General features: G+C 41.5%; 1 protein-coding gene across 4 annotated transcripts in view; it reads right to left on the bottom strand.

The window, feature by feature from the left end:
* The window catches only part of ETFDH (electron transfer flavoprotein dehydrogenase), a 41,519-nt gene that overhangs the window by 2,172 nt on the left and 25,503 nt on the right, over positions 1 to 13,844 (bottom strand). For all 4 annotated transcript variants that reach the window (XM_081541689.1, XM_081541687.1, XM_081541690.1 and 1 more), the window contains 5 exons: positions 9,537 to 9,683; positions 7,728 to 7,868; positions 6,418 to 6,561; positions 3,536 to 3,704; positions 234 to 416 (listed from right to left, as the gene is read on the bottom strand). In XM_081541689.1, coding sequence (XP_081397815.1) covers positions 234 to 416; positions 3,536 to 3,704; positions 6,418 to 6,561; positions 7,728 to 7,868; positions 9,537 to 9,683 — 784 coding nt within the window. The remainder of the gene's footprint in view (positions 1 to 233; positions 417 to 3,535; positions 3,705 to 6,417; positions 6,562 to 7,727; positions 7,869 to 9,536; positions 9,684 to 13,844) is intronic.

Below are 13,844 nucleotides of genomic sequence, written 5' to 3'. Positions count from 1 at the left end.
GAACTAATTTTAAAGTACTTCCTTAGACATTTAATAACTTAAAAATATTATACTGAAGAAGCAAGATTTTAGCCTTCTTGCAACGTTACCCTGTTTTCTTAATGACATGGAATTCATTTCTCTCATACGGCAAGTTTAGAACAGTAAAGTAAGAAAATTCCCCTTCTTCCCACTGACTGGATCCCGTTCCTGAGTTAATAACTAATGCTCATGCTCATAGGGGCCAGAATTACCTTTATGTTTCAGAGTCCAGGGTTCCATCCCCCTGAATATCCAGTAGAAGATTCCAGTGTAGACCATCCCTCCGTACACACCCAGGATGCTGTGGCAGGATGGTCGGATGTTCCTGACAGCATAGAGCTCTTTCCACACCCACGACTTCTTCAAATTGTCCTCGTACTCAGTTACATCAAGCCCTTTTTATTCAAAAACAAACAAACAAACATGAAATATTGTGTTAAATTGCCTCAAGGAGTCTTACTGTCAAGGTACTTAGCTACCAAAATAAGTGACGCATCTTACATAATTACAAAAAGCAAGTGGTCGTGTTAAGACTACACTTGAAGAATCTTTTATGCATAAATGTTGACATCATCCAAAAAGATACCCATTTGATGTGGTATTAACAGGCAAGGCAGTAAGGCCACACTGGTAGCATGGGAAGTAAGTTTCAAAATTCAGTGAACCTGAAAAGGAAGCTACTTATGAAAGTGAGAAATTTCAGAACTGATCAGTGAAACCCTTCTACCTGCTATGGGTTGCACTGTGCCCACCCAAAAAGGTATTTTGATGTCATAACCCCGAGCTGTCTCCAACTGGGTCACGCTGGGTTGTCTCAGATGGAGTCAGAATAGGGTCACTGCTGATGTAATGAGTTAAAACGAGGTTATATTAGAGTGGACTGGGCCCTCAGTCCAATGACTGGTGTTTTAACAAGATGACACACACAGAGAAGACTTCAGGGGAAGCCAGGGCAGAGGCTGGAGTGCCGGGAGCCAGCACACGAGATCCCACCCATGACAAGGTCCTGAGGAGAAGACCTGACGAGCAAGGCAACTCAGGCCTCAGGGATTTCGATAAGCTGCCTTGGCGCTCACCTTAAAGATGATATCTTTCTGATGCTTGCTATAATAGACTGCTCCCTAATTTCTGTGACTTAGGCAGGAGGCCTTCCCTGATCCTTTCCTAACCAGGTCAATTTAAAACTCTAATCAACATGCCCCCCCAAATGGTGGCACTCTATAAAATTATTCATAAAAAAGAGTATTTTAATCTAAGCTCCTTTTGCTAGCATCTTAGTTTGCTTGACAAATGTGCCTGTACCTTTAGAACTAGTATACATGACTACTCCTCAACAATAAACAGCATTGAGAGCCTGAACGCATAAAAGGCCCCAATGGGCACAGAGCCCTTCGAGGGGGAGAAAGCCTATTAGAAAAACATAAGAAATATTACTTTATAAAACTGTTATTCGGTCTATATTTACTTGCTCTGTTTTTGCTCTTAACGCCCTGAGCCTATATAATAAAGGTATAGTAGTTAGAGACGTATAAAAATAAAGGTTTAGCCTTAATATAAAAATAATAAGACAGTTGTTAATCTAGCTGGTGATTTTTGTGAAAGAACTGACATTGGTGCTACATTGTTTCAGCCTGCCGTACCATGACTTTATGGGACCACATTCTTTTCCCTTAAGCTCAAGGCAAAAGATAGATTAAAAAAAAACAGGTTTTACTTTGAAACTTTGAGTTAATGAATCCTTTCTTTGTCACAATCCACTGTGTCTGTATTCTTTAAAAAAAAATGTAGCTCTGGCACGTTCTGTGCCTGATACAAAAATACTTTTAGAAATAGTGTTCTGGCTGATCAACCCTTATCAATAAAGAGTCATAAGATGTTAGCAGGCCTCCAGGCCAGAAGATGATGTAAACAACATGAGACTTTTGTAAATAAGATATACAAACAAGTATCCTGGTTTCGATAAGGTCAAAAAACTGCTGACCCGTTGAGCTAATTTGGCATGACTCTACATTTTACATTTTCCTCTATGTACAACTTAAGATATAAAAAGCTCCCTTTGAAAAATAAAGCTCAGACGCTGCCTCACAGCTGCCTAGTCTCGCTGTTTCTTCTCTCTGCCGACGCCGTCCATCCTGAGGGAACCCATGGACCAGCTGGAGCAGGACTCTGGCACTGGAGTTGCTCTGCCAGGAGCCAAGAATGCCAGGGGCTCCCGGAAGCTGGAAACCAACCTGGAGACGGAGTGGTCCTGCCAACACCTTCACTTCCAGTTGCTGGTGTGGGGGACTCAGAATAAGCAAGCCACCCAGTCTGTGGTGCTTTGTTGTGACAGCCCTAGGAAATGACAATGCCTGACAATGCCTAAAGCTCAGGGCTTGCATTTAACCTCTAACAGGATGTCTTAGTTCTGGTTACCTCCTGTGAGCGCCACGGTGGGCAGCCCCACTGCTCCTCCACCTGGTCTCAGTGACCTGCTCACTCCACCCTTCGGTGTGGAACCCCGTGTGCAGTGAGAGCACCCCTGGGACACACCCTTGGTGAGGCTTCTGTCCCCCACAGCCCCTCCCCCTCCCCCTGCCCAGGCCGCCACGTCTCCAGGACACTGAAGGTGCAACCTACTTGGGCAAGCATCAGGTTACTGGACTCTACGCAGTACAGCGTAAATCAAGTATTGAGTTGCTACTGTTGTTTGTGGTTCACAGGGAATGAAGCCCCTGCTCTTGACATTCCATCAAGGAGGCAGGAGATAAAGTTGATCAATTCTGCCGAAAGGTGGAAAATACCATACGGAAAGAGGGGCTGGGGCTGGGAGGGCTGTCTGTGTGTGTACATATGTGTATGTGTACATATGTGTGTGTGCTGCAGATTCACTGATCAACATGGAGCCACTAGAGAGATCTGAGCAGAGATGCAGGGAACTCAGGGGTGCCTGGCGCTCCCAGGACCTGAGAAGCAGCAACAGGACTGTAAAGGAGAGTGAAAGGAGGTGAAGGCAGAGGGTGGGGCAGGTCCTGCTGTTCTTGGGGAAGAGATGAGACTGCCTGAGAAGAGGCTGTCCTCAGGTGAAGGGTCTCCTGAGGGGTCCTTGGGCCAGGCCTGTGGAGCTTGCAGCCATGATTCCTCTGCCTGCCCAGGAGCAACATCTGGGGGTGCTGGCGAGGGTCTCCCTGGGCACGCGTGTGATGTGATGTGGGGCCCTCATGCTGATTGTGTTCCTGGGGCCAGGACACCTCGGGCACTGCTCTACTTTCCACGTTCATAAACTGGAAGGTGGCCGTAAAAACCCCGCTCACTGTGAGTGGGCCACAGGTTTCTTTGCGCAGCACGCATCTTAGTGCTTTGTGTAAAGGGACAGACACAGTAAGCATCTTTCAGTATCCAGTGAAATAAACATAAAGACCAAGATTTTTAATTGTATTTATGTCCTCCTCTATCTGCACACTGAGTGTATGTTTAAATAGCTTCTTTTTAAATGTCCCTGTGAAGAACCTGAGAATACATAGGAAGTTCTTACCTATTGTCTTTGATTGGAGATTTTCATTAGTTAGTTGATTAAAAATAGATTCTGCTGCCAAAATACCACTTTTCATTGCTGTGTGAGTGCCTTTGATCTTGGGAACATTCATGAAACCAGGGCTACAACCAATAAGTAAACCCCCAGGGAAGGTGAGCTTTGGTATAGACTGAGGAAAGAAAGAAAGCACATTTGTTAGTTCAGATTCAACAAACACTCTAAAACTAAATACTCCACATTATAGACTCTCTTAAACCTGTAGAGAAAAACTGAAAAAAAAAAATTACATGAAAATGAATATAATGAAAGGAAAAATCGGAGCAAAAGCAGTTTTTCCCCTTCCTTGAAAATGAGGATCAGAGCTGTCACTCTATTAAGGATTTTTCCATCTCCCTCCCCGTGTTTACCTGCATGAGACATATGCAAGACCAGAGCATCAACACTTAAATAAAATATTAATGCATATACATGTCATAATTAAAAATAGTCTCTAAACCTGAAAGACCATTATGTAAATTGTGATTTGCTTTTATAGCCATTCTGGGTAACACAGGATTTACCAAGAATGTTATCTTAACTCTACGTGCCCTTTTATTTTACCTTGATGTTCAGGGATAGAAACCGAGATTGTAATCATGGCATCACCACAATTAGGTACTACCCTAAATAATATATTTTTTATTAAATATATATTTTTATTATTTTATTATATATTAATATATTATTATAACATAATATATAAACATATATAATTATATATTATATTATTTTTATTAAATATATAAGAAATATATATATTATTAAATATATAATAATATATATATTTTAAAATAATAACCTAAGAGTAAACTGAATTTCCAAAATAAATTTTAAGATGATTGTTTGGCCCTCAGTATACATTTCTGATGAAAAACAATGTAATCAAAGGTGGTGATGTTTTGGTTTAGTCCCAGAATGTAGCAGCTAAGCTGTGGATAGTTAGCACAGGAAAATGTACTGTAATCTAATCTACAGAGTAAAAATGAAAAAAGAGACAGTCGGTGGCATGGCTCTTTCCTCGTCATGTATTATTTCCTTCTCTGGAACCTTCCTAAAGTACCCCATGAGTCTCTGCTGAGAAACTGGTGGGTGGTGACAGCCTGCCAGATGAGGCTGACTGGGACCCCGAGGAGAGGAGGTCCATAGGGAGACCCCTGCCACCAGCCGCCACACCGAGGGCATGCTGCCCCAGCTCCTGGCACTTACAGAAGTCTAACCTCGAGGGAGAGGTGGTGACAAGCAAAGGGAGTGCTGGCAAAAGAAGGGTTGGGCAGGGCCTTTCACAGTACGTGTGGGGGTCAGTGCATGACTGGGGTTCTCACACCAACTCAGTATCAGAACCACGGAGACAAAAGAGCACAAAATCAGGATCACAGAGCAGACAACAGAAAGAATGCCAGGAGCTGAAAACAGAGAGAACAGTCAGGAACCTGGATCATGACAACGCTTTTCTCAAATAAGGTTGTGGCCTTGCTATTCCTAAATTTGATTCAAGAACAAGAAGACTGAAGTTTAATAAAAGGACATGGATTGCTAGTGTAAATTCCTCCCAATGGGTGCTTAAGTCCTAAGTGTTATGGCCCAAGGGAAATGCCTGTTTTTCAGTTCCGGGAGGACCCCAACCTGTGTGGGAGGAGTTACTGGGAGCCGAGCATCTTGTCAAGGAGCTAGGGGCCCAGGAAAACTTGTACTGAGAAATGTATCCTGGGACAACTGTTGAGCAGGGCTAAATAATTAGAAAGCTTTGGTACAGACTGAGGAAAGAGAAATAAAAAGTCATGTAATACTTGTTATACTCAAAATAATACTTGTAATACTCAAAATAAAATCCAATGTTCTCAACTTTTGCATCTTAAGGGTCTTCAGAAACTTAATAGGAGTTTCCAAATCTCTAATTAAATCAGAAAACTTAGGTAAGAAGTGTGTGTGTGTGCGGGGCGGGGGTGGATCATCTCTTTCTGTACATCTAAAGATCATCCGGGACATTGATGCGAAAAGGCAGATGATGTAAATACAAATCTGTATGTACTGTTGAGTATACAGAAGTCTTTATATTACAAATTAAAGAGTAGCATTAGGGTGGCAGTAGCTATTGTGGACATTATTCAAAAGAGTTTAATGGGCTTGAACACAGGCAATTTAACAAAAATTACTGCAAATGAGTAACTACTCTAGAAATAAAAACCTCATGAGAGGTAATCCTGTAGCAATGGAACTTAAGGACAGTGCTATTTCAGAACTCTAGCAATTCCATTCACAATTTGGCTGTGATTTTACTTGACTTTATGAATTTATTTAGAACTTCACTTAAGGTTAAATCAACTTTTCTCAATTTTCTATGATCTATTTGTTACTTTTATAATAGATTTAAAAAGATATCCAATTTCTGAAGTAGTTCTAATTTTGAACATATACTAAAATAGGACAAATAAGGGTAAAAACTTAACAGAGGCCACTTAAAGGGCATGGATATTACTAGGTAGTTGAGATGAATTAATTACCTTTGCTGAAAGCTACTATTGTCCTTGAGTTTCCTGGCAGCTAGCTAAGGAATAAAGGAGAAGATCTTGTTTAAATTTTCTGGTTAAAAACAAACCAACAAACAAAACCGGCCTATGAATTTTTCTCTAGAAACAAGTATATCCTTAAAACCAAATCCATGGTATAATTTATTTAACTTTGGTGTCCAGGTACAGTTTTATAAATACTAGGGTGCTTTGCTTGATTACTTAAATTTTCTCCCTATGAGATAACTTTCTATTCTTTACCTAGAGTTGTGACCTCATGTTTCAACATTGCATTCACCAATACAGAAACAGGAATAAAAAAGAAGGCAGAGTTACCTGAAGGCCACCTTCGTTGAGTGCTCTAGCTCCATAGGCAATCCTTTTCCCACCTTCCAATGTTGGCTGGATGCTGGGGTGGTGTTTCCACCTCTGAAACTCTCTAAATGGACTGAGGTATGGGTTTTGATAGTCCAGACCAACCTTAAAATGTTTATATTTAAATGAGACACTGCTATGTCAAATTATATCAAGATGAAGTATGAGCAATTATTTATCAGAAAACATATACATTAAAATTCTTATTCTCAAAGGACTTAGAGAAATATATGCAATGATCCAAATATAATTAAATAATTGGAATAAAATCTCCTTGGAAAAGAAGGGCAAACAATAGATGCCATGTTTTTATAACTTGCAAAACTTAAAATACTTAGAACATATTAATAAATCACTGTACTCTCTAAATCAAAATCAAAATTAAAAAATATTTGTAGGTAGGTGTCATGCATTATGTGTCTACAAAAGGAGTTGTAATAATTTATTATTCACTTATCAACACCAGCTCTAGAAATCAACTAATAAGCTCTATGCAGTACACTGAGGCAAAAATTAAGAAACTGAATATAATCATACTTATAAAGAGGGCAAGAAATATCAGAGGTTATATTTTACATGGTATTACAAAATGCTGAAATTAATAACCAAGCCTTTTTTGCTCTAAGATTAAATCACTATAAAAAATAAACAAAAGGAATACACTGAACACACCAGTAGTGCACAAATTTAACGTATCATATACAAGTCTAATCGACGTTGAACTATAAAGTTGCAACTAATGGCAAGGTGCAGTAACTCATATTGCTTTTCCATTCCCTGTAGTGTTCAAGATATAATTTATTGCAAGTGATGTAAGTGACCAAGAGGGAGAAAAGGTTCCTGTTAAAAAGTTACAGGTTCAAACCCGATGTGGACTGCATTTCCAGTGATGGCATGCCTCAGTGGACATGGGCTTCAGGTAGGACAGGTTTGGGTGGGAGTCCTGCCTCTGTCACTTAATGGGTGTGTTTGAGAAGATTGTTTCGCCTATATGAACTTCAGTTTTCCCATAAGTAAAATAAGGATGGACAGACTTCATGGGAATCTTATGCAACAGGATTCCCAGGGAAGCAGCCAGCACAGGGTCTGGCGTGTAGCAGAAGTGGACTGATGTTGACAATGGCCATCAGCATTTCATGCATGGATAAAAGCAGAAAGGAAGCTGTAAGTGATTAGCCTTTTACATTCTCCAGATCTGACACCCTGGTTTTGTAACACTGAGGAGCACTGACTCTCACAGTGGAACTGCCCATCACGGGCATGTGACTCACCACAAAGCCAAGTGCTACCAGGGGCTCCCCTTCATTCAGGTGGTAGAGGAACGAGCCCCCGTAGGTGTGTCTGTCCAGGGGCCAGCCGACGGTGTGATCCACTGTCCCAGGTTTCCACTTCTTCTCATCAATAACCCATAACTTAAAAAAAAAAAAAAAGTCCTAGTATATTATGTAGATATTTTATGTCACCACATGTACAAAGCCTGCTAAGTTTTATGTTTTATTTATGAAGTTACAGTGGAAAACTGTAATAAGAGAAACACATAAAAGGCATTTCAAACATCCCAGCAAACTGCAGGGATGAATGGAAGTAAAGAAGCTGGTTAGGAAAGTCAGGAATGCTTTAAGACATTAATCAGGTTCTCAAACGGGTAGAGTGTTCACGTTTGTAGGAAACGCCATGGAGGGGATGAGGTGCTCGTAGCCACATACGCCTGGATCCAGGTGGGGCCACGCGGGCGTGTTTGCCTCATAAAGTGCACTGAGCCCTGCATATCAAAGCTGTTACTTTACAGGACAGATGTTATTTTTCGTAGAAAAGTTTATTTCCTCCTCCACTGCCTTCTCCCCAACTGAAGCAAATCAATCATCCTACTTTCAGAAGGGTAAGGTCTAAATTTTATACAACAATTTCCATGTGAAATACTATCTAAAAATCAGATTTTATGTGACATCACATAGTGTTAAGTGCAACCTGCCAAGGGAAGGTCGCTCAGTCGTGTCCGACTCTTTGTGACCCCATGGCCTATACAGTCCATGGAATTCTCCGGGCCAGAATACTGGAGAATTCCCTTTTCCAGGGGATCTTTCCAACCCAGGGATCGAACCCAGGTCTCCCACACTGCAGGCAGATTCTTTACCAGCTGAGCCACAAGGGAAGCCCAAGAATACTGGAGTAGGTAGTCTATCCCATCTCCAGCAGATCTTCCTGACCCAGGAATCGAACCAGGGTCTCCTGCATTGCAGGTGGATTCTTTACCAACTGAGCCACAAGGGAAGCAATCTGCCAAAACAAGCCCTTATTCACAATATAACAAATCTAGTTATGTACAGAACTTGAGTTTTACCCCCAAAAATATTTTTAACAAAAGAATTATAATGAAACTTTTATGTTAATAAACCTAAGGTTTGGGAAAACAGACTAGAGATTGGATAAACTGAGAAAATATACATTTAACCTAATAAAAATGTATGCTGCAGATTAAATATATTGAGTGGGTATTCCATAAACTATTTTTACATTATAATTTTGAATAAGCGATTCTTATAGGATGTGGTCATCTTACAAAGAGCATATGGATAACAGGTCAAATCCTATTAGAGAAATGGAATTACAATGAAAAAAAATTAACATCACAAATATTTTCAAATTCAAGCCTTATTGCAATCAATATTTGATAGAACAGAACATGCAGATACAATTTATATAATAGTGCAATTTAATTAGTAATATTCTCTAGCCCCTTGAAAGAAAATGAAGTTGCTCAGTCGTGTCTGACTCTTTGCAACCCCATGGACTGTAGCCTACCAGGCTCCTCCATCCATGGGATTTTTCCAGGCAAGAGTACTGGAGTGGGCTGCCATTTCCTTCTCCAGAGGATCTTCCCAACCCAGGGATCAAACCCGGGTCTCCTGCATTGCAGACAGATGCTTTACTGTCTTGAGCCACCAGGGAAGCCCCTTGAAAAATATCCCAAATATTTTCAGTCATTATGAACACTTCTGACTAATGATAATTACATGACAATACAAACGAGTGTAAGCTGCATCTTGCTACATCAAAATTACACCAGCAAATGCAGGTACCTCCTTCAGCCCGATTCCATAGGTCTGAGGCTCGCAGTTGGCCCTTAAGTCGAACTTCCTGTACAGCTGCTTGGCCAGGTGTCCGTGGCAGCCCTCTGCAAAAATTGTGACTTTAGCATGTAGTTCCAGTCCCCGCTCGAAAGTTGTCTAAGAAAGAAGAACATGTTAAATTGCAACATTTGACAGTTTTTAAAATGTTCCCATTCTGGTTGGTTTTGAATTGAACTATGATTCGGATATAGAAGAGAAGGTACAAACATATAATTTTAGGAGTAAAACTAATTACTGTTATAAGTGGAATTTAAATTTATAAGGCAGTCAATCAATATCTTGTGTCTTTACTATACTTACTTTTTCACGTCAAAAGTACTTGATTGAATGGTTAAGTTTGTAAGAATTAAAACAAACAAACAAATAGAGCATGCTCCCTCTTCCCATTACCTACAAATGAATATAGTGAGACGTGAGGGGGAAAGGCAAAATGGATGAAGGGGGTCAACTGTGTGGTGACAGATGGTGACCACGCTTGGGGGGGTTGTCACTCTCCACTGTATACAGATGTTGAATTATAACACTGGATACCTGAAACTTCTATAATTAAAAAACATTTTTTACCTCACACCAGTCAGCAGGGCCATCATCAAAAAGTCTACAAATAACAAATGTTGGAGAGGGTGTGGGGAAAAGGAAAGTCTCCTGCACTGTTGCTGGGAATGTAAACTGGTGCAGCCGCTATGGAGAACAGCATGGAGATTCCTTAAGAAACTGAAAATAGAGCTACCATATGATCCAGCAATCCCACGCTTGTGCATATATCTGGAGAAAACTCTTAATTCAAAAAGATGGAAGCACTCCTATATTCACTGCAGCACTATTTACATTAGCCAAGACATGGAAGCAACTTAAATGTCCATCAACAGATGAAAGGATAAAGAAGATGTGGTATATATGCACAAAGAAATATTACTCAGCCACAAAAAAGAATGAAGTAATACCACTTGCAGCAACATGGATGGACCCAGAGATGATCATTCTAAGTCAGTCAGAGAAAAACAACTATCACATGGTACCACTCATAGGCGGAATCTAATTTTTACAAATGGAACTTACTTACACAACAGAAACAGACTCACAGACTTTGAAGACAAACCTATGGTTACCAAAGGAGAAATGTGGGGGCGGGGGGTAAATCAGGAACTTCCATTACTGGGAGTGTGAACACCTTTCGCATTTGCTGGTAACTCTGTGCTTGTCTTGTGCATCATCCACACGGACATGCACCCCATAAATGACTCTGCTTAGTACCTCTGAATTTGTTTTTGTCTTCCTCTTACTATACTTCATCATCCATAAACCACGTTAAAAACCTAGCGTGCAGAGTGTTACCCAAATATATACACACACCTATATACTGAGATCTTACATATACACCCAAACTTTTCTGGTTCCTGATTTCACAAAAATAGGATCATACAATCCAACCTTTTGTGCATCTTACTTTTCTCACCATAACACTTCATGGAAATCTCCCAAGTCACTGTGTGGCTCAAATCTTTCCACGTGGGAACACCACAGGTTGGTGCTTCTGCTAATGGGTAACAGACATTCCCAGTTTCCGGTCATTTGTGATGAATAGCATGTTATAAAACATACACCCTGTATACGTGCCCTTACAACATTGGTGCTTTTGTTCCTGTAAGTTAGGTTTCCAGGAGTGGCACTGCTACTCCTGGACACACCTACTTTAATTTTACTAGCTATCCCCACAATGCCTTCCCCAGAGTCTGAACAATTCACATTCCTGCCTGCAGTAGGTAAGAAGACACTTCCCCTATTTCCCGCTAGTGACAGGATGTGTGTGTGTGCTCAGTTGTGTCTGACTCTTTGCGACTCCATGGACTGTAGCTCACCAGGGCTTCTTCCAGGCAAGAACACTGGAGTGGGTTGCCATTTCCCTCTCCAGGGGATCTTCCCAACCCAGAGATCGAATCTGCACCTCCTGTATTGGCAGGTGGATTCTTTACCACTGAGCCACTTGGCAAGCCCATACCTTTTCTCATGTTTTTGCTAAGGGTAGTACTAACGCACTGCTATGTTAATTTGCATTTTCCTGATTACTCTCTTCAGCATCTTTTTCTTTTTGATTCAAGAAATATTAACGGAATGCATCTGGTGTACCAGGTTCTACGCTAGGCACTGGGGAAGAGATGACAGAAAAACACCGTTCCTTCCCTGGGGCGAGGCACAGGGGCAGGACTAAATATCAGTAACTACGTCGGTGTACAAGGACCAAGTGCGACTGCACGTATGGAGGAGAGCATGGCGCTGGCAGGGGTTCCGGGGAAGAGCCGCGTGACTGGGGGAGCAGGAAGGGTCTCTGGGAGGCGCGGACCCTGGACAAGAGACGTCTAAGGACCTGCCTCCCGGTCAGTGCTCACCTGGTTCTGCTCTTCTGTCCATTGTAATTTTTTAACATTCTGCCCGTTTTTCTAACGTGTTCTCTTCTTTCTTGTTAATGTAGAAGTGCTCTTTGATATCACTGGCACTCAAACCATTTCCTCCAATCTACTGCTTATCTGCCGACTTTTCGGTATTTTTGGTATAGAGTGCTTAATTTTTAAGTCATTAAAAAAGGCCTGTTTCTTATAGGTCTCCAATTTCTGTTATAGGATGGCTTACCTTACACCTAGGTTGTAATTGTAATCTAGATTTCTTTCTAACTTTTTTTTCTTGTCTTAAGAAGTCATCCGAATTTTTATAAAATGAAGGTCCAACCCTATCTGCTTCCAGATAGATATGCATTTTATCCAGCTTAACTTACACCACAACAATTCAATCTCAGTGAACTAAAGTACTCCTCAGTATATTTCCGCTTCCTCTTAGAGGCAACACACCCCTGCGTGTGCAAGGGGCAGTCCTGGAGCCATACCGCCTCTATTCCAATCCCAGTCCCACTGCCTAACAGGGGTCTGACCCTGGGCAGGTCACTTAACCTCCGAAATGTGAAAACATCCACATCAGAATTCTGACAGGGGGCTTCCTGGTGGCTCAGCGGTAAAGAATCCACACGCCAATGCAGGAGACGCGGGTTCGATTCCTGGTCCGTGAGGATCCCACATGCTGCGGAACAAGTAAGCCCATGTGCCACAACTACTGAGCCTCTGCTCTCGACCCTGGGAGCCACACTTACTGAGGCCTGCATGCCTTAGAGCCCGTGCTCCGCAACGAGAAGCCACCGCAACGAGAGAAGCCCACGCACTGCAATGAAGAGTAGCACCCACTTGCTGCAACTAGAGCAAAGTCCTCACGCAGCAACAAAGACCCAGAGCAGCCAAAGTGATACAAACAAATAAAAATTAAAAAAAAAAAAAAGAATTCTGACAGTGAGAAGCCTGACAGAGTTAAGATTAGAGCTGCTGAATGAGCAGCTGGACAATGATTCTGGGACTTGGGGGAGAGGTGTTTAAAGCTGTGTCACCAAATGAGGCCACTATGGAGAAAATATAGGCAGAGGAGCCCACAGTGAAGTGTAGAGCCCAGATACTTGGAGGATGGGCAGGGTGGGGGTGGCAGAGGATGAGCAGGCAAAGGCAGAACCCCTTCTGAAACACCAGGAAGACCAGGAGAAGGTGGGTGAAAAGAGGGAAGCGTTTCCAGAAGGAAGCTATTCAGCTGTGCCAGCATGCCCACCAGGAGGCTGGGTGACAGGACAGAGAACCGGGTCTGCCAGGCGAGTTGTCTGTGAGCCATGAGAAGGGCAGGGGGAAGCCCAGCCAGGCCGGGATAAAAGAGCCGAACAGCAGAGGTTCTTCCCCTCCCACAAGGCCATATGAAGACAAACTGAAAAAGTTAGACTCTGTAGCTCACATTACTGAGATTCCACTGTACTCCTCTATGCTGTTACATCTATATATATACAATATATAAGATATAAAAGTGTTTTTACAATTACAAAGCACAGAACACAAAAATATACATTTGGACAAATACCACAAGAACACACACAAAAAGAAAGTATCAGAATGGGAGAATTTGTGTGCTTCAATGTCATCGTAATACTAAATACATAAATTTTTAAACAGTAAACGGCAATTTACAATTAACTGATCATAATATAGAAAAGAATAGCCATAACACAGGAAAGAATGTAGGAAAAACAATATTCTTTTGTTATTATTAAGTCCCCTTAAAACTAAGTTCCCCTTCTTACACTGTTAGTAGGAATGTAAGCTGGTGCAGCCACTATGGAGAACAGAATCAAGGGTCCTTTACAAACTAAAAATAGAACTACCATATCATTTATATGGT

The sequence above is a fragment of the Giraffa tippelskirchi genome, chromosome 11 (assembly GCF_054371585.1).
Source record: "Giraffa tippelskirchi isolate mGirTip1 chromosome 11, T2T-mGirTip1v1.2.pri, whole genome shotgun sequence".
Lineage (NCBI taxonomy): Eukaryota > Metazoa > Chordata > Mammalia > Artiodactyla > Giraffidae > Giraffa > Giraffa tippelskirchi.
The sequence above is the reverse complement of the archived record's forward strand: the minus strand, read 5'-3'. Positions and strand labels throughout refer to the sequence as shown.